The sequence below is a fragment of the Tachysurus fulvidraco genome, chromosome 14 (genome assembly GCF_022655615.1).
Source record: "Tachysurus fulvidraco isolate hzauxx_2018 chromosome 14, HZAU_PFXX_2.0, whole genome shotgun sequence".
Classification (NCBI taxonomy): Eukaryota; Metazoa; Chordata; class Actinopteri; order Siluriformes; family Bagridae; genus Tachysurus; species Tachysurus fulvidraco.
In genome coordinates, this window is record NC_062531.1 from 3,084,702 (window position 1) to 3,105,583 (window position 20,882).

Genomic DNA, 20,882 nt, shown 5'->3' on the forward strand with positions numbered 1-20,882 from the left:
ATTGACGCACTAATGGGTTGTTTATTTCATTTCCTCCCATCTCATTTGGTCTGTAACGGATCAGTCGAGGTTTAACTCCAATCAAAAGGCAAACAGAATCACAGTGGGCGGGGCTTAGAGACAGACCTGAGTCAGTGGGAATATTCTCTGTACTAATTAGTGTGTATATAAAAAGGTAAAGCTGAACAAAAAATGTAAACAGCTTTGAAATGAAAAGTCTGGTAAACTGGTAGACTGGTAGAATGGTATACTGGTAGACAGACTGGTAGACTGGTAGAATGGTATACTGGTAGACAGACTGGTAGACTGGTATGCTGTTATACTGATAAACTGTTATACTGGTAGACGGTTATACTGGTAGACTGGTATACTGTTATACTGGTAGACAGTTATACTGGTAGATGGTTAGACTGGTAGACTGGTAGACAGTTAGACTGGTAGACTGGTATACTGTTATACTGGTAGACTGTTATACTGGTATGATGTTATACTGGTAGACGGTTAGACTGGTAGACTGTTATACTGTTATGATATTATACTGGTAGACGGTTAGACTGGTATACGGTTATACTGGTAGACTGTTATACTGGTCGACAGGTATACTGTTAAGATGTTATACTGGTAGACTGTTATACTGGTATATGGTTATACTGGTAGACTGTTATACTGGTATACGGTTATACTGGTAGACTGTTATACTGGTATATGGTTATACTGGTAGACTGTTATACTGGTATATGGTTATACTGGTAGACTGTTATACTGGTATATGGTTAGACTGGTAGACTGGTAGATGGTCAGAATACAGAGATAAAGAATGTGAAGAGAAGGGAAATTACAGATGAGGGGATTTAACAGCTAAAAAAACACCCAGTGCTTCAAACCTTGCTCAATTTTCCACACAATGTTGAAAGTAAAATCTTGAAGAGAAATAGAAGAGAAGAGAAACAGCAATCCATCCATCTGGCTTTTTAGCACTGTGATCTTTACTAGCGTCACCTCGCGTCCGTGTCTCCTAACGAGAGAAAACCTGCTGCCTCTGTTCCTTTGTGTGAAGATACATCAGGGTTTGTCTTTCGAGAGGTTTTGTCCTCTTTTCCTCAGATTAGAGATGTTCGAGAACATGTTTCTGTGGCACCGATGAGGGCTGAGGGGTCACGCCAGGTCGCAGCTGTGTAACTTGAACCCGTCACACAGCTGGTGCCAGCAGTTTCGCTCACTGTCTAAATCCCACCAGCCAACTAAATAAGTCACCCACCCACCAGCGCTGCTCTGCCAAATCCACACATCGCACAAATATTCGAGTTTTCAGCAGGGCCGAGTGGGAGTCGGAGACGCGGCCATGCTGCCGTATTCTCCTCTCACTTACAGAGAAAGTTTTGTGGCTAAATGGATGAACTTTACTACTCCGTGTAACACTGTTTTTTTTGGGCTGGATCTAAAATAATAGCACGCTTTCTCTCTCTAATCACATACGTCTCTGGCGGTAACATCAACCACGCCGCAATTAAAGGAGTCGGGTTTCGAGACCGACGTGAAACGAAACATTTCTTCGTGTCTTTAGAGCCAAAGTGGATTCGAATGCATATAATAAACCTTATTAAATATCACAGCTCTTTCCGACATCAAAACATTTTCTGTTTATTTATTTATTTGATTATTTATCCCACCCAGAAGGGATATCGATCACGTGACGAGATGTTCTTACGGCCTGTTCCTTAAAACACGTTTGTCAGGCTCGTCGTCACCGCCCTAAATTGTCTCTCATGCGTTTTTTTTCTCTCTCCTTTTTTTTAAAATCCAGGTTGCGAAAGGGTTAAATCGGTCCTGGTTACACATATGTAATGAGTCTAAACGTGTTAGCTTCGAATTTGTCAAATTGAAATTTGAATTGTCACCCACGCATTCATACGCAATCATACGATGTGTAACAAAATAACAGCACGTTCACCTCACACCTCCAGGGTTGGGGGTTCGATTCCCGCCTCCGCCTTGTGTGTGTGGAGTTTGCATGTTCTCCCCGTGCCTCGGGGGTTTCCTCCGGGTACTCCGGTTTCCTCCCCCGGTCCAAAGACATGCATGGTAGGTTGATTGGCATCTCTGGAAAATTGTCTGTAGTGTGTGAGTGTGTGTGAGTGAATGAGAGTGTGTGTGTCCTGTGATGGGTTGGCACTCCGTCCAGGGTGTATCCTGCCTCGATGCCCGATGACGCCTGAGATAGGCACAGGCTCCCTGTGACCCGAGAAGTTCAGATAAGCGGTAAAAAATGAATGAATCAAAATAGTCAAAATAAATAATAATATATATATATATATATATTTTAGCCATTTGTAGTAAATGTTGGGTTCTTTCTAGAAATAAATATATAAAATAAAAAAGAAATCAGTTAAAAAAAAATCGTAAAATAGAAATGGCTATAAAATTGTAACGCCGCCTCAAAATACTGTCGTCTGCTCTACTGGAACCCCACAGCGCTGTTTAGATCTCCATGCTGATTGGTCAGCAGGTGTTGATATGTTTTCTGCACTCATTAAAGATTCTATATACAGTACAACCTAAACTAGTAATGATTGGCAGAAAGACACGTCGCTCTGTTTGTCTCGTGAACCATGTCGGCCAAACAGGAAGTGAATGTAAACGTAATAAGTCTATGAGCTCCTGCATAAAGGAGCTCGCTCGTTATTATCCTACGACACTCTCCTCTCTTTTCACTTCCACGATTCTTTACGGTTAATATCTCACCGAGGCGTCGTTAATTTGCCGAATTTCCCTAAATGCTCCTTTTCAGCGCTTTGACTCGCACTTTCCGCTCTAAAGGTCGATTTGCGCCTGAGATTTACGGTGCGGTGTTTGTGTTTTACTGCAATTAGCATGCCAGCGGATCTCATAAGGGACACCAGCGGTCTGCTCTCAAACTTTCAGCGCTGTCTCACAGAGCTCTAATTTGCACTCGTCTGGGTTCACGTTATCGGGCAGGAAAAACAACACGTCCGTTCACAGAGCCTCGCGCTACAGCCGTAAACAAAGCCGTGAAAAAAAAAAGCGTTTCTGAAAGAGATGAAGCGTGAGACTCACTAAAAATGAACCCGGACGTAATTATTTTTGGGAATCAGCCTCTCTCACTCTCTCTGTCTCTCTTTCTCTGTCTCTCTCTCAGCAGCTGTAGCTCTGAGCACTCAATCAGAGCTTTGCTAATTAGAAGAGGGTCAGATAGACAAAGTGTGAGAGAGAGAGAGAGAGAGAGAGAGAGAGAGAGAGAGAGAGAGAGAGAGAGAATCGCACGCTCCTTTTACTTCTTTTCGTTCCTCTGAAAGGAAAGAAGAGAAGAATGCACCGTCTGGGTCTCCTCCTCCTCTCTGTATCTTCCCTTCTGGTTGTGTTCCTCCCCACCGCAGTGGGATGGTCGGGCAGTGTGCCAGACATACCAACAGAGCCCGGCGGCATCATTGTCTCAGTGCCACTCGTGGTGCCAGCTGCTAGCCCTGGCACACATCCATGTGACCAATGAGCAGCTGGCACTAGCCTGAAAGAGGAGAGAGGCGAGAACGGGGAGAAGGGAAGGCGATTCTGGCGAGAGGCCCATCCAAAAGATTTACAGCTGAATGCAAAAGTTTTCATGCCCTCGGGGTAAAAGAAGGAAAGAAGCCCCGATTCCCCTCCTCCAATGTTGCTGCCTGGAACTGAAATAGACTTCAATCGAGAATCTACACAAAACAGTCCAGAATACTGAAGCGAGGTCTGAAGTTTATTCGGTTCGCAAAATGATTTACAAATAAATACGATAGAAGTTGTGATAGCATAAGTATTCACACCCTCAAATTCGTCCTGGTGCAACCAGTGTGATATAAATACACCTGTTCCTGAAAGAAAATACTGGTCATAGATTTAGTACCTACTGCTGGACCATTGATTCAGTGCCTACTGCTGGACTATTGATTCAGTACCTACTGCTTGACCGTTGATTCAGTACCTACTGCTGGACTATTGATTCAGTACCTACTGCTGGACTATTGATTCAGTACATACTGCTGGACTATTGATTCAGTACCTACTGCTTCACCGTTGATTCAGTACCTACTGCTGGACTATTGATTCAATACCTACTGCTGGACTATTGATTCAGTACCTACTGCTGGACCGTTCATTCAGTACCTACTGCTGGACTATTGATTAAGTACCTACTGCTGGACCGTTCATTCAGTACCTACTGCTGGACCGTTGATTCAGTACCTACTGCTGGACCGTTGATTCAGTACCTACTGCTGGACCGTTGATTCAGTACCTACTGCTGGACTATTGATTCAGTACCTACTGCTGGACCGTTGATTCAGTACCTACTGCTGGACTATTGATTCAGTACCTACTGCTGAACCGTTGATTCAGTACCTACTGCTGGACTATGGATTCAGTACCTACTGCTGGACCGTTGATTCAGTACCTACTGCTGGACCGTTGATTCAGTACCTACTGCTGGACTATTGATTCAGTACCTACTGCTGGACCGTTGATTCAGTACCTACTGCTGGACTATTGATTCAGTACCTACTGCTGGACCGTTGATTCAGTACCTACTGCTGGACTATTGATTCAGTACCTACTGCTGGACCGTTCATTCAGTACCTACTGCTGGACCGTTGATTCAGTACCTACTGCTGGACTATGGATTCAGTACCTACTGCTGGACTATGGATTCAGTACCTACTGCTGGACCGTTCATTCAGTACCTACTGCTGGACTATTGATTCAGTACCTACTGCTGGACTTAACGTGTGCTGTATGAATACAATCCAGACATGTCAAGACCACCATGTTGGTGCCGTCGCGCGACTTACGACGTCAAGTTAAAGGCAAATCTATTTTTCCTCATTGGTTAGCAGTTTACACAGGTCTAATTACGCAGTCTATTTTTCTTCATTTGTGTGTGTGGGTGCAAACTTATTGAATGTAATTAAGTTGTAAGAAAAGGGTTGCTAGGCAACTGAGAAAGGCCATATGGATTGCTGAATAAAATAGTTAATGAGGGAGTAATGATTTATCCAATTAAAGTTGTTTATATGGACAATGTATGAATCAAAAAGTGTTGTGTGTCTCCGCCTTGAGTCTGCGCCCGTGTGTGTGTGTGTGTGTGTGTGTGTGCCCCTAAATGCCACCTCATGGCACCGTGACTGACTCTTTCATATCAGGCTCTGAGTGTTAAATAGACCAAAGTACTTCTTGACCTACTAAGAGAGATAAATGAGTGACAGGTGGGAGGCGGAGCTGCAGCATTCATGCAAACCCCCTTGCCGTTTTGTTTGACCAGAAGGCAGCTGTTTTAAAGCCAATCATTCCTCCAGTCCATTCATTATCTCTTGATGCCAAACTCATGCTCTGTAAGCGCGAACGGCCGTTCTGCTCCGCCAAACGGCTTTCCAGCAAACGTCCTTTTTTTAGATCGTGTCCATCCGTCGCGCATGTTTTTGTAGCCACACACGTAGTACGATTTGATATCTAACAAAGGAACGGATTTCGATGAGGCTTTCCAATGCAAATACACTACACACACACACGTACGCACAAGTGACGGAGCGAGCAGCAGAATTTCAGCAAGCCGACACCAACACCGTAACGCTATTTTTCTACGTTTTACTGGCATTGTTATGTTTGACTCGAGCGCTGTGTTTTCACTGCCTAGTTTTAAAATCAATATTGACAATGTATCGCCTGGTAGCAATGAAAAATAAGCCGGGTGAATAAAAAGAAAGAGGTGGAAAAAATGAATAAAACAACACAGAATCTGTACTTCAGTTAGACCGCAGTCTCTCCTGCAAAGACTCAGAGAGCGGAAGAAGAAAGTAAAGACAGAGTCTTGAAGAAAAAAGAAAAAGAAGGAGAAAAAAAAAAACCTGAAGTGAGCCGAGCAGACAGGATGCTGAGAGTTGGCTTGGCATGGCTGAAAAGCACACATAAGGATGGAAGTTAACAGAGGAAAGAAACACAAACAGAACAGAGGGCAGTGAAAACGGGATCAAAGTCATCCAAGCCACCTTGTTTTTTTTTCCTCCCAGCAGCCGTGCCCGCTGCCTGAACCCGAGCCTGCTGTAGCCGGCACTCTGCCGCGAGGTTACGCCAAGCCAACGGAACAGAACAGGAGGCGACCGGAGGAGCAGAGCTGTCAGTCAATCTCACGTTGGTCCGAGCAACGACGTGATGAAGTGCTACGGGTTATTTAAAGCGATCGATAACAATGCGCTAGACGTGTCTAGCAAACTATTTCCGTTTTTAAATACCACAATGCTGAAGAATTCTCAGGTCTGATTGGTCAGTCAGCACCGATTAACGTTCTATAATCACACCTTCAGCTGATACATTAGCGTTTCTATAGTAACGACTTATTCACAGATAAAATAAATGTATAAATAAACAGATTAAGCATGTTATTTATCAATGGGGTCACGGTGGCTTAGTGGTTAGCCCGTTCGCCTCACAGCTCCAGGGTCGGGGGTTCGATTCCCGCCTCTGCCTCGTGTGTGTGGAGTTTGCATGTTCTCCCCGTGCCTCGGGGGTTTCCTCCGGGTACTCCGGTTTCCTCCCCCGGTCCAAAGACATGTATGGTAGGTTGATTGGCAGCTCTGGAAAATTGTCCGTAGTGTGTGAGTGTGTGAGTGAATGAGAGTGTGTGTGTGCCCTTTGATGGGTTGGCACTCCGTCCAGGGTGTATCCTGCCTCAATGCCTCGATGCCCAGTGACCCGAGAAGTTCGGATAAAGCGGTAGACATGCATGAACGAATGAATGAATGAATGTTATTTAACAAAGAAACGTTTGTCCACTGTCAGCACTTTGTAACAATAAGTCAATCTTTGACCAAGTCTTTGGGACAGACAGCATTTTAGTGAGTTTACCTCAGCAACACGACACATGCGTTTGTCTATTTATTTGTTTGTTTTATTTGTTTGTATATTTATTTTACAGATTGCTATCACGTAAGCAACAACAGGAAAAAACTTGTTTCGAAAGTTTCCAAGTGAATTCATGCTGTCAATCTGGTAAGACGAAAGCAGTCAATGTGTTGCTTGGCAACCGAGAAACATCATTGTCAAGAATAAGCTAGCGAATCAACGAAGCTAATGATTTAGTTGTTTGTTAGATGTGAAGGTGGACCAACAGTGAAAATGAGACTAAAATATTAGGAATACCAACATTTTCCTCTGACACGTTTTGATAGAAAAGAAAAAAAGATTGCTAGTATTATATGGTTATAACACCTAGCATTGGCGATTAGCCTAACTGGTCAGCAGTATAAACTGTATCATGTTACAGAAGTGGAGATGAGATTAAAATACATTTAAGAAACACATTTACCACAGATTTGTAGTTAAGTAGCTGAGGAAAGAAAACTTGTGTCTAAAACGCTGCTATTTCCATCACTAGCATTGTAGAGATTAGCCAAACTGCCGTGGGTTCTAGCATACTCAACAGCCGATACTAACATTTACCACAAATGTGTTGGGGGAAAAAAGCAAGAAAAAAACCTTGTGTCATGTGTAATGTTAAGATTATTGACCCCGATCGTTCTGTTTGTGGGAACGAAAGGGTTAAACTGGTGCAGTAATGCGCAGCCCCCACAGAGCTTCTTAAATTTATTCAAAAGACATTTGGACTTCTTCAAACTCTCAGTCAGCATGTTTTTTTTTCAGGCCAATATAAATCCAAGTAACTCGAGCAGCCCGACTGCTGGAGATTAGAATCAACTCCTACATGAATAATGGCTGATCACAAAGCTGTTCGCAACAAATAAATCAAAGATGCTGAGAAATATCAAGGAAAAAAAAAAAGGTCATCTAACTGCAACCTTCTGAATAAGCATAATTGCTAAACCAACACCCGCACTGGGGCTTTGAAACGGCTTTCTGAGAAGAGAAGAAAAGAGAAAGAAAAGAAAAGAAAAAAAAAGTTTTGCAGATGTAATCCCATGCCTCCTAAATACTAAAGTTGTTATTTAACGACTATATAACATATGGCATGTGGATTAAAAATTACATTCTTGAGCTCTTCTAGCAACAACAGGCCACAAACCACGACGTACGTAATACGACGACTCCTGAGTGGCTGTCAGATACGGTTAGCCTAGCGTAGGACTCTCTGACGTTACTGATGCTATCTGATGCTATGATATGTTGCGTATGGTATCAAGATGACCTCAGAATCACCTGAGAGAGATGTCGAGATGATGGCTTCCCAATTCCCAATTCAGTCCAAACCATAAGGCCAGACTTGCATTTTAAGCAACATGATTTTTCCTAAACAAGGATCTGCACTGGGATCTGGGTTGCCAGGTGTTAAAAAAAAAGTCCGATATCATCTCTCACTCTCACTCATTTTCTATCTCCTATCCGAACTTCTCGGGTCACGGGGAGCCTGTGCCTATCTCAGGCGTCATCGGGCATCGAGGCAGGATACACCCTGGACGGAGTGCCAACCCATCACAGGGCACACACACACACACACACTAATTCACTCACACACTCAAACACTACGGACAATTTTCCAGAGATGCCAATCAACCTATCATGCATGTCTTTGGACCGGGGGAGGAAACCGGAGTACCCGGAGGAAACCCCCGAGGCACGGGGAGAACATACAACATACAAACTCCACACACACAAAGGCAGAGGCGGGAATCGAACCCCCAACCCCGAAGGTGTGAGGCATTCGTGCTAACCACTAAGCCACCGTGTCGCCCCACCCCCCCCCGGCCCCCACCGTCCGGTATCATAAAACAAAATTTTTTTTTTTTTAAAAAGACCACATCCCCTCTGAATTAACTCTAATGCAGAACTCTCTCGCTCTCTCGTACGATATCGTTAAAAGTATTTCTCCTATGATATGTCGATGCCAGTAAATATGCGGCAGGATTTTAGTGGACTGATCGGGTTCGGAGATAATTCTGCGTGTTGTGTAACGGATTATTGGTGCATGCTGACGTCTAAGCGAGCGTTAGTGCTGAGTCAGTGCACTGAGAGTGCTTTAATAATGAGTGCACACAGCACACTGACAGTTCGCTGTAACTACCGGTGATGGAAACATATGAATCTGGAAAAAAAAAAAAAAAAAAAGTCCAGTACAGAGCAGCTCAGTCATGCTGACACTACAAACTGATTCATCACCAAAGAAAGATGAGTGACTGGAAGAGCAGCTCAGCAGTGCGAGAGCTTTGCTTGTGCCATAAACAGAAGCGATGATGGTGACGCTAAAAGAGAGGAGGATGAAGAAGACCACATCTGCGTGGGCCGCGATGTTTACGCGTCTTAATGCTGTGGGTGAGGTGTGATTCAGCAAGCATGCACTCTTTGATCAGACCGGGGTCAAACAAATAAACCTGCTGAGAATACGGTAAACTTACAGGAAGGACGAACACATCTGTCCTTTCCAGGTCATGTCTGAGGTCATGGGAGGTGAGGAAAAGATCATAAACAGGACAGAGAAGTGTTGTGTTTAAGAATTAAGGAGTGCGTTTTGTGTGTGTGTGGGGGGGGGGGGGGGCAGCAATCAATGTTACTGGGTGATTCGGTCTGTTCATGTTACCATGGCGATGTTGATGATGTTCCTCTAACACCAGGTCCTGAAGCGCTTTATACTAATTTAGCAATAGCTTTATTTTGAATCCATTAAAGTCTGGCGTCATAGTTTTTATCCATTTCTAGTTACTTTTAGTGATTTATTAGTGAGTTTATTCTAGCTTTTATGATTTGTTGTCTTGAGACAGATCCAAACTACATACCTACAGTATGTAATCTAATCTAATCTAATCTAATCTTTTTGTTTTGAAATTTCTCTTTTTTTTTTTTTTTTTAGATAATTACTTATTATATTTAACTCTTTAAACTCCTTAACGATTCGTTCCACTTCATTCCGCTTTACGTGCAAACCGCAGGTCTAACGATGCAATGCCAGATCGACATATTTAATCCAGACACAATAATAATAATCTGCTGACTCTGCACATTTTCTGCCAGGCAGCTCAGAAATAAGTGGATACGAGAAGAAGGCTCAAACCGATTCAGGTCACTGCGATGCGACGCATCCAAGCGAGAGAACGTCAGAATGCGTCTGACTCATCGACGTATTACCGATGCAAGTCAAAAGTGGGAAAAGACGACAGCGCGTTGCGCAGATTGTATTTTTTTTTTTAGTACCAGGCCACTTGAAAGCACGGTAGAGTCATAAAGAAACCCGCCATTTCCCAACTGCAGGTGTTTGCGTCAAAGAACAGTAAAAACAAGCTTTTCTTAAAAACTTCAAGCCGCGTGGAAGAGTTTCGGTTGTTGCACATGGACGGGTTTTGATCGCGCTGCGAGGTCAAAGCTTAAAGGAAAGCGAAAAAGTGACACTTCCTGTTTGGGGAAGAGCCTTTCTTTGTCGTCATTTCAGGCATGGGGTTTAGTCAAGAAGGAAACCGATACCAATTTAATTTCCCATTTGTGGTCAAAAAAAGTGACTTTACACCCATTAAAAGAAACCCAAACGCTGAGGGGATTTCGGTCTGTGTCGCAAAAGCCTCTGTAATAGAAGTGTGATGCAGAGGCTTCGTCTGAATCCGTGTCTGTTTATTGCTTTTGTAGCTGATTTCCCAAAATATAAATCAGCAGCTGAATCAGTAAAACTTTTTACCAGCACACTGCCAGAATGGAAATAGTCTTATGGGACATTTTAGATCAGTATAAAGAAACGAATGACTTTGAGTCCGATCTAAAACGAGTCAGGAGTCTGTCGGCTTTGAGTGTTAGACATAAGCACTCGGGGCATCTCAGGGATCAGACATAGGTCTGATATCAGGACTGGCTTTGAAGACGGAAACATCTGCATGGAAAAAAATGAAGAATTTTTGTTTTGTTGGACCTTTTTTTTATGAATATACCTGCCGAAGTATTCTACAAAAACCCAGACATACTTTTTTGATATCACCCTTTGAGTCAAGGTTTCTTCCTTTACCGATTCAAGGGAGTTTTTCCTTGCCACTGCTGCCCGAGTCACCTCAGACTTGCTCATTGGGGATAAATACATACACATCGTGAACTATAGATATCTAATAATAATCTTGAATTTTTTATTAAATGAGTTCCTTATATTATTCCTTATGTTTACCTTCTGTTCTATGTTTATGTTCTGTAAAGCTGCTTTGAGACAATTGATGTCAATTGTAAAAAAAACAAAGGGCTATACAAATAAACTTGAATTGAATTGAATTGGCCCTGCGATGGGTTGGCACTCCGTCCAGGGTGTATCCTGCCTTGATGCCCGATGACGCCTGAGATAGGCACAGGCTCCCCGTGACCCGAGGTAGTTCGGATGAAGCGGTAGAAAATGAGTGAGTGAGTGAGTGAGTGAGTGAGTGAGTGAGTGAGTGAGTGAATTGAATTGAACTTGACAAAGTCCTGTTTTTCATATTGTCTACTTTCGTATGAGCTTCATATTATCTGGGGGGAAAAGAGCTGAACCAGCATTCCACTGCCCAGGCAGTTGTGAACGAGTGAACGTACCGGACTCGTCTTGTGCTCAGTCGGTTCATGACCGTCTCTTAGATTTTAGAACACTTAAACAACCCGCGTCCTGCCGAATGCAAGTGAAGACAAAATAAAACACTCCTCGTCTAAATCTACAACTTTCCGTTCCTCTAAATATCTGTAGTAAAGGTGAGGAAACATCAGCGAGTTGTTTTTAAACCCGTTCCAACTTTGATTGGTTTAATCAGGTAGCAGATCCTTGCACGCGCTTGACGACATCTGCTTTACAAACACAGCAGTGTTTCTCATTTACTTTAACAACCAGATGGCTTTATAAAAAGCCGGCACTCGTATAAACTGCACCTGGGTTTTTGGCTTGTTTTGTGGCCCGTCGGTTTGTCGGTCCGTTTACATTGTGGATCAGCGCTGCTAATCGCTCAGGCAGTGCCTTGTACATACTGTACGTCCACGCGGTGGATCCTGTGTGACACCGAATAGGAATATGAGCTCTTACATTACAGGAAGTAAGAAAAAACTTTCCTCCTTATTCGTCTGATGTCAAGCGAAGACTTACGTCACTTTCGTACAGCAGCTTCAAGGCTAAAGGTGTCATTTGAGTGGCTAGCATGGTTTAGCATGATTAGCTGTAATCGAGAGAGATTACAGCGATTGTGTAGCAAAACTGTTTAGTCGTAAGGTTCGAGGGATGAAGCTGTTCTGAGTGCTGAGAGGAAAAAAGTTAGAGGAAAAATGTTTTTGCTTTTTTCTGGACCGAAACAAAAATATGTCTGTTCTTTTACCTGAGAAAGGAAACTATGGGCTTCATTTTACTTGCTTATTAGCACTAACATTTTAGCTAAGGTGAGGAAGATGAGGAAATGACATACTCACCCTCTCTCTCTCTCTCTCTCTCTCACACACACACACACACACACTCACACACACACACACACACAAACACAGCATCATGAAGAGATGGATATGCCTATCTGCTCTGCAACAGATGCTAGAGCATTTTTGTGACCTACAATTACACTCACTCTCTCTCTTTATTGCACACACACACACACACACACACACACACACACACACACACACACACACACACACACACACACACACACACACAGGCATTATGAGACTGATATATCTATCTGCAGTGCGACAGATGTAAAATTATTTATTTTGTGACCTAATAACACTCTCACACACACACACACACACACACACACACACACACACACACACACACACACACACACACACACAATCACAAACATACACACACACACGATGGACAAAACCCAGAACTGCTTCAGTGTCCAGGATCATTAGTAACACAAGACTCGTGGACAAGCACGCAAATCCCCAGGATCTTAAAAAAACACTCCCAATTTACAAATCTGCTTCGCAAACAGATTAAAAACAAAACAAAAGGAGACTACAGACATGTGACGAAATGTGAATTTATGGCATGTAATGAAGTAAATATTCGAAAGAAATTCCAGCAGCTGTGACAGAGAGTGAGTCTGGTGTGAGGCAGCAGACAGAGAGCGACGGGGATTAGTCGGAGTAATGGAACAGCGTTTATTACTTTTTACAGCCTGCTGCAGGACACAGCGGAGTGTTTGCACTGACGTGATGGCTTTACGACCTCTCGTGAAGGCCTTTATGAAACAAGACCAACGAAGACACAGAGACCTTACACGCCGAGACAAGGACGAGGCTTTAAAATTGCGATGAGGAAAGCCGGGATCGATCTGAAACTGACGCCACGCGAATAATATAATATCAGAGACGGTCCCGAGGTGGACTCGCTCTCTCTCTCCCTGCCCTGAAGTGCGGTAACGCCACTGAGCTTATCGCACTCAGCTGCAGCGCTAATCAGAGAGGTTTGTGTCAGCCTGAGGCAGGGCGCAGGGTGATGTTAGGACACACACATATGTTTTCAGGGTCTACCTGCAAGCACTGGCTTTGAAAATGTCTCCACGGGATAACAGGACAACAGGATGTGAGGTGTAATGTACAGTGTGTTTAGGGAAGGACCTGGCAACAATTTACACTTAACCTAACAAACTAAAAAAAACTAAAATACACTAAAATCAAAATATATAAAGTAAAAAAAAAAAACAACAACAACATAAAATAACCAAACAGAATAGAAAACCTAAAATAATATTAGAAAATTAGAAAATAAAAATAAATGAATAGAACTATGAATATGGATAAAAAGCACAATCGAATACAATCAGTAGAAGATCGGTGCTGTGGTGTAAGAGGAATAAAACACTTGGAGGCATCTTGAAAAAGGAAAATAATTACTGACATGAATTCCATTTAGAGTAGATCACATGACCCCATGCTGTCGCTGAAGGTTTTGCTGACGTGTTTTATGTGTCTTTCTGCGGCAGTCTGTCATCCGAATTTATTACCTTTTGATCAAAACATGGTCTAAAGGTAGACAAACAGACAGACAGACAGACAGGCCGGCAGTCAGGTAGACAGACAGGTAGACAGTCAGATAGACAGACAGGTAGACAGTCAGATAGACAGACTGATTGACAGATAGGCAGACAGGCAGATTGACAGACAGATAGACTAACAGACAGATTGACAAACAGACTAACAAGCCGGCAGACAGACAGTCAGGCTGACTGACAGGCTGGCAGACAGACAGAAGGACTGCCATGCAGGCAGACTGACAGACAGACTGATAGACAGACAGGTACACAGACAGACAGTCAGGCTTGCTTTAGACAAATTTCCTTCACGTTTTTCTTTCCGTTCGTTATCTTTATGTGCCCGGCTTTGACTTTGCTCCCTGCGCTGAACCTTACAGACGGAGAAGCGAGTGGGGGCGGGGGTGGGGGTGGGGGGCACCGGAGCCGGGACAGGAATCCCAGACCCATTAAGTTATTGACCACGGACAGACACGGCGTGTGGGCGTGAACGCTGCGGCTCTATAGATCTCTCCTGAGACAGACAGGCTACAAGACACGAGCTCCATATCAGAGCTTCTCTAATGAGAAGCAATTGCCAGTGATGGAGGGAGAGTGGATGGAAAAGAAAGCGATTAATAGAGAGAGTGAGAGAGAGAGAGAGAGAGAGAGAGAGAGAGAGAGAGAGAGAGAGAGAGAGAGAGAGAGAGAGAGAGAGAGAGAGTGAGTGCAGGTAAAATAGAGGTTACATCATACTGTGAACAGTTACTACAATATGCCCTAGCAATATTGTCCCTGGTACATTCATACCAATAAAGCTTTCTCGATTTCAACTGAAATGAGAGAAGAATGAAAGTAAGAAAAGGACTGAGAGACAGATGGGAGAAACAGATAGGAAGAGGGTGAAAGACTGCAACACAAATGCATATATTACACAGGCAATAAACTGCATTCAATTCATTTCTCCATGGCTGTGGGTGCAAAAGTATGTGTACCACAGACCTGCGTTACTAAACACTTCTCAGTCATGTCGTTTTTCTTCAGAAATAAAGGTTATTTTCCTCCAGAGAACGTAACAAGTCTGTAACTTACTGTAACCTCGAGTCTCTTAAGCACTATTCGGACGGGATTAGCTTTACGTGGGGACGTGGAGTAATGCGATTTTACCTCAGGACGTCTGTAATATTAATTGGCCGATTCGCACGGGACAAGACATCTCAGTAAAACCAGCAGAAGTGGGAGGGGTAACTCGCTTTACACACCACAGTAACCTCCTTGTCGTCATGTGCGTATGACGTTGCTTCCTGTTTCAAGCGCCTCCATGCTTGCAAAACGCGCCAAAAACTACTTTTAAACAGGAAATGACGGTATTTTACCGTACATATTTACAGCGGGTCTTTTCGGACGGGATCAGTATCACCTGAGGTAATTTTTCCGGACCTTTTTACAGAAGGTAAAAGTCGCCGTAATCTTTACTGACATTGTCCGTAATGATTACCGAGATGGAACATTCGGACGGGATTAAAATCACAGAGAAGCTCTGGTAATAATTACTTTACCCCCCACGTCCCCACGTAGAACTAATCCCATCCGAATAGGACTTTAGTAAACAATGCTTAATCTACTGAGCTGAAGTAAATGGTGAAATATAGTACTGTAGTATAATTATATAAGTAAATAATATAAGCATAAATATATTAGTAAGTAATATAAGCAATATAGAAATATACTTATAAGTGTTATAGTAATATATTCAAATTGAGTTTGATGCTAAATGCTAACTAACAAAAAAAACCTAGCAAGAAATACTAGCATAGCTTTATTGTGCTTCTATTGCAGTTTGGTTGCAAGCTTCTCTTGAGGTTTAATTTTCTTCAGGAGGTAACATTTTCTTTCGGTTTGCACTGAACAACATACTTGTTAACTGATATACCGCTAGCACGAGCTAGCATCTGGAACTTTACCACAGCAATTGTGTCATTAAAGGAAAATACGCAGCACATCGAGTCTCATTTGTTGAGGGATTACGTTTACATTTCGTACATAAAAAATGTGTTTTTGGAACAATTGTTCTCTAGGTTGATTTTTATATGAAAATTTATATTTTAATAATAAAAAAAAAAACAAGATTTGGTATTTGCGACTGTCGAACACCTCCCCCTGCTGGAGGCTGGCGAGCCACTGAACTTGACCTGAGCTGACCCTCATCCTCCCACCCCTCCCAAATTTCCTCTTTCAGAGCGCTAGGGCACATTCCTACTTCGCTGTGTTTACTGTGTGTGTGTGTGTGTGTGTGTTTGTGTGTGTGTGTGTGTGTGTGTGTGTGTGTGTGTGTGTGTGTGCAGGAACACCCTGCGAGATAAGTGTGAGTGTTTTTTTATTGTCCCTTACTGCACACCGTAGGGGGAGAGAGAGAGAGAGAGAGAGAGAGAGAGAGAGAGAGAGATAGAGAGAGAGAGAGAGAGAGAGAGAGAAGGAGGGACAGGAGCAGGAAGGAAGCGGGAGGAAGGACGAATCCCGCAGGATGAGTGCAGACTCACTATCACTCCTGCCTGGTGTCGCGCTTTAGTCAAACCACCATGGCGTTTGTTTTGACATATCTTCATGCCAGATTTATTCCTGTGATTGAGGAATTGGCAGAAGGGAATAAAAGTAAGAGAGAGAGGGAGAGAGAGAGAGAGAGAGAGAGAGAGAGAGAGAGAGAGAGAGAGAGAGAGAGAGAGAGAGAGAGAATGGAAAGTGAGGCAGATTACATTGTTCACCAATTTAAAAAAAAAGAAACCAAACAAATAAACACATGACACACACTACGCTGTGACGGAGCACATAATGATTATGTATAGGTGATTGATGTGGCACTTGTTTGAAAGAAATGAAACACTCAGGAGGAGGCCTGTCTCTTTCTCTCTCTCTCTCTCTCTCTCTCTCTCTCTCTCTCTCTCTCTCTCTCTCTCTCTCTCTATCTGTGTGTGTTTTATTGGAGCTAACGGCCCATGTTGAGTCAGGGTGAAAGGGAGAGCAGTGTGGGTAACGCTTCATTAGCAAACATACCAAAAAACACAGAGAGACAACACACACACACACACACACACACACACACACACACACACACACACACACACAAAGCTTAGTAATTGTTAAGAGGGATGGTGTGAGACAGAGAGAGAGAGAGAGAGTTTGAGAGAGAGAGAGAGGGAGAGAGAGAGAGAGAGAATCAGTCTGAGTGTGAGACAGAAAGCAGAAAGAACAAAAAACAGACTAAAAAAGAGACTGAAAGACAGAGAGAGAGAGAGAGAGAGAGAGAGAGAGAGAGAGAGAGAGAGAGAGAGAGAGAGAGAGAGAGAAGGGAATTCCTCTTATGCACACAGCGGTTTGCCGCTGATGACACTGTTTATTCATTACCACAATGTTCGGTTTATCCATTTATGTTTACTTTAATGTTTATTTCGTGTAGTCGAAAGTTCGCGAGTCGAATTCGAAACATGAGTCAAACCTTACAGGCTGTTATAAAGCAGCGCACTGGAGTCTCCTTCCGTAACCATGACAACAATTATTACTACTTGCTCACTAACAACATGGTTATAATGGCTTCACTTTAGATCGGGTGGAGTGTCCGCAGGCATGAGTTATACCAGTCTCTCCTAATAAGCTGTTGCTATAGAAACCATAACGTATTAACGTAAAATCGTTCGAATCGCTCTTTCTGAGTGAGGATTTGACAACGCTGCGACTTTGTGGAATATAAAAGTTCTACAGAGAAGTAAAGGAAACACTGCAGCTTTAAGAATGAACGCTAAACGTTTGTCTCTCTCTTCTCTCTCTCTCTCTCTCTCTCTCTCTCTAGCCACCGCCACAACCCCCCACCCCCTCTGAGTGGAATGCTTTAGCTCCTTATCTTTGATTTTACAGCCAAGGCTTTGTAGGCTATTTGGCTGGTCAGCTGACTCTCGGGCCGCCTCTCTGACCCAGACAAGTGCGGTTGAAGGTCGAGAGAGAGGAAGGGAGGGAGAGAGGGAGGTAGGCTTTCTTTTCCTGTCTCGTCCTCCTCTTTCTTATCCTTTCTCTTTCTCCTTAGCAGACGTTCTCCCGGCTGGTTGTCCGGTCATGTTCCTGTGACCAACTAAATGTTGACGCTACTCAGAGATGAGTGTGAAGGGTGAAATGATTCGTCACATTTGCCATGTGTACACACACACGCATACACACACACACACACACACACACGGTTAGGTTTCTTGCAGTATGCTTGGAGTTGGTGTGTTTTGTATGCTTTGGATTTCCTGACAAAGTAGAAGGAGTTTAGTAGCGCTGGCAGCGAGCAGAAAAAAAAATTGGATAAAGGCGGCAATTCATCGGTGGGGGGAATTCAACAAACACTCTCGCTCACCACACTGTGAGTCACTCCTGCCGCTGCCACTCACACACTCACACACAAACCTTTGAAACACAACTCTTTGGAGCATTGACTACTTACTACTTCTGCACTCAGGCATGCAAGCTGTGACTGTACATCCTGCAATATATCACTCGTCCATTGTTTTAATATCGGATCTGCGTTAGTGATGTCGCCAACATGTAAATCAGCCAAACGGTCTTAAACCAATGCATGACAGAACTGAACAACACTCACACACACACACACACACACACACACACACACACACACACACACACACACACACACACACACAGCACAAACTCATCCCAAAAGACACATCAGCAAATACATATTCTTGACTTTGCAGTGACTGCAATAACACCTGGCCAGATGTGGACTTCCTAACAGCTCGCAAAAACTCCCTCAGAAAGAAACATCACGTCATATTAGTGACGGCAGAGTGCTGAGGTTTTTTTTTTTAAAAACCCCAGACAGATAAAGACGTAATCATTTACTGTGAAAGAATAAAAATGTCCTATAGCTATCGAGTCATCAATCATGTTATTAATCATTGACTGAATCAATCCAAATAAAAGTGTAACACCACTGAATGGTGAGTTACCGTCGATGGTGAGATCGGGCTGGAGCAGAGTTTGCTACCAACAAACATCTATCGACTATTACAAGTTTACTTTATTAACAAGCAACATATATATATGTGTGTGTTTGTGTGTGTGTGTGTGTATATATATATATACACACTTCTTTTATAGTCATGTAAAACATAAGCATTAACTCGATCACGATCCAGGCCGAGAGACGTTTCTGTAGATTAGCTTACCCTCAGTCCTGCTAGCCTACACCGGTTTATACACCACTGTAAATTTGAGCTCTTTTCCCAGCCTGCCAGAGCAAGCGGTTCTCGTTTGAAATGATTTATGGCTCGGCTCTGCCCGATCCCCGCCTCCCTGTACTTCTCAGTTTTTAATGTTAAACCTGAACCTTTCTGTAGCATATTAGGCATGCCTTAGGAGCTTACAGTACATCCCTTACTCTGCCGCTCTCATTGTGTCCTGTACAAGGTAAGAGATGACTCAGCTTGTTTTTTTTGTTTTTTTTTTTTACAAAGGACAACTGCTGTGATTTGAACCAAAACCTCAAAAGCAATAATTTCTCACCTAACAGAGATTCGGTGTAGAAGAGAGCTTTACAAAGCAACAACAAATATCTTTACCGCATTTATGCATCAGCAGGCAAAGCAGCTCTGAGAATTCCCTCCCTATGTTTCCTTACAAGACAACTTCTTGTTTATTAACTGAAATACAAACATACGCTACGTAAAACTCACCTCTCTCCTGCACGAAGTACGCCAGGTAGAGATCCAGCTCCTTGACGGAGACGCTGATGTGGTGCGGCTGGACGCACAGGATGTGATTGGAGCACTGTGCCCCCTTGACCAGACGCTCTCCGTCTGTGCTTTCCAGAGGAATCCCCTTGAACAGGATCACCATGACCAAGTCGAGTCTCCACACTTTGTCAGCCTGTCTCAGGCAGTCGATCCTTCTCATCTTGCCTTTCTGGTCAGGGTTGGAGAGCACACAGCATGGTGCTTTCTTGCCTGTGATGGAGAGCACAAAGTCCTCGCGGCACTCTGGTCGGATGTCCTTGCGGAGCTTGGCAAGAAGACGTGATGCCCACTTCTGCTTGACCTCAGGCTTCTCGCCCAGCAGCTCATCCTTCACGGCGCGCTCCTCATCCTTGGTCATGCGCTTCTCATGCTTTTTGAAGTACTTGCGCTTGCGCGCCTGAAGGTTGAACCAGGTGTAGGCAAAGGCGCGGACGTGTGGCAGCAGTGCCTCGATAAACGGATGGAACTCATCCTGATGGGAAAAGAAAGACAGGAAATAAGTTAAGAGCTGAAAGCTACGATTCAAATTATTCAGGTGTGTCCTAAAACCTAAAAACTTTCAGGGTACAAATCCTTGGCACTGGAGTGATATCCTCAAGTGCACATCTTTTATATTTTTATATACATGAAGATACCAAGTTACATGGAGATGCTTGTAGTTAAAGGGAAATAACTTTATTTACTCATTGATACCTTTAGTTACACAGAGATACCTTTAGTTACGCAGAAATACCTTTAAATGCACAGATACCTTTAGTTACACAGTGATACCTTTAGTTACACAGTGATACCTTTAAATACAAAGACATACCTTTAGTTACACAAAGATGTAGTGGTAAAATAGTAGTGTAGATGTAGTGCAGTGTAGCTGAGTTTTAAAGGGGAAGTATGTAATTTTAAAAGTCCTTTACGTCTTGAGGCAAACTGCAATTATTCATTCATTTTTTACCGCTTATCCGAACTACCTCGAGTCACGGGGAGCCTGTGCCTATCTCAGACGTCATCGGGCATCGAGGCAGGATACACCCTGGACGGAGTGCCAACCCATCACAGGGCACACACACTCTCATTCACTCACACACTACGGACAATTTTCCAGAGATGCCAATCAACCTACCATGCATGTCTTTGGACCGGGGGAGGAAACCGGAGTACCCGGAGGAAACCCCCGAGG

At 43.4% G+C, this 20,882-nt stretch overlaps 1 protein-coding gene across 10 annotated transcripts in view; it reads right to left on the reverse strand.

Moving 5' to 3' along the window:
• nfic (nuclear factor I/C) overlaps window positions 1-20,882 on the reverse strand; it is a 153,783-nt gene that overhangs the window by 78,568 nt on the left and 54,333 nt on the right. For all 10 annotated transcript variants that reach the window (XR_007137768.1, XR_007137769.1, XM_047800260.1 and 7 more), the window contains exon 2: window positions 19,649-20,180. Coding sequence is in view for 8 of the 10 variants with exons in the window: in XM_047800260.1 (XP_047656216.1) it covers window positions 19,649-20,180 (532 nt within the window). In the remaining 2 variants the exon portion in view is untranslated. The remainder of the gene's footprint in view (window positions 1-19,648; window positions 20,181-20,882) is intronic.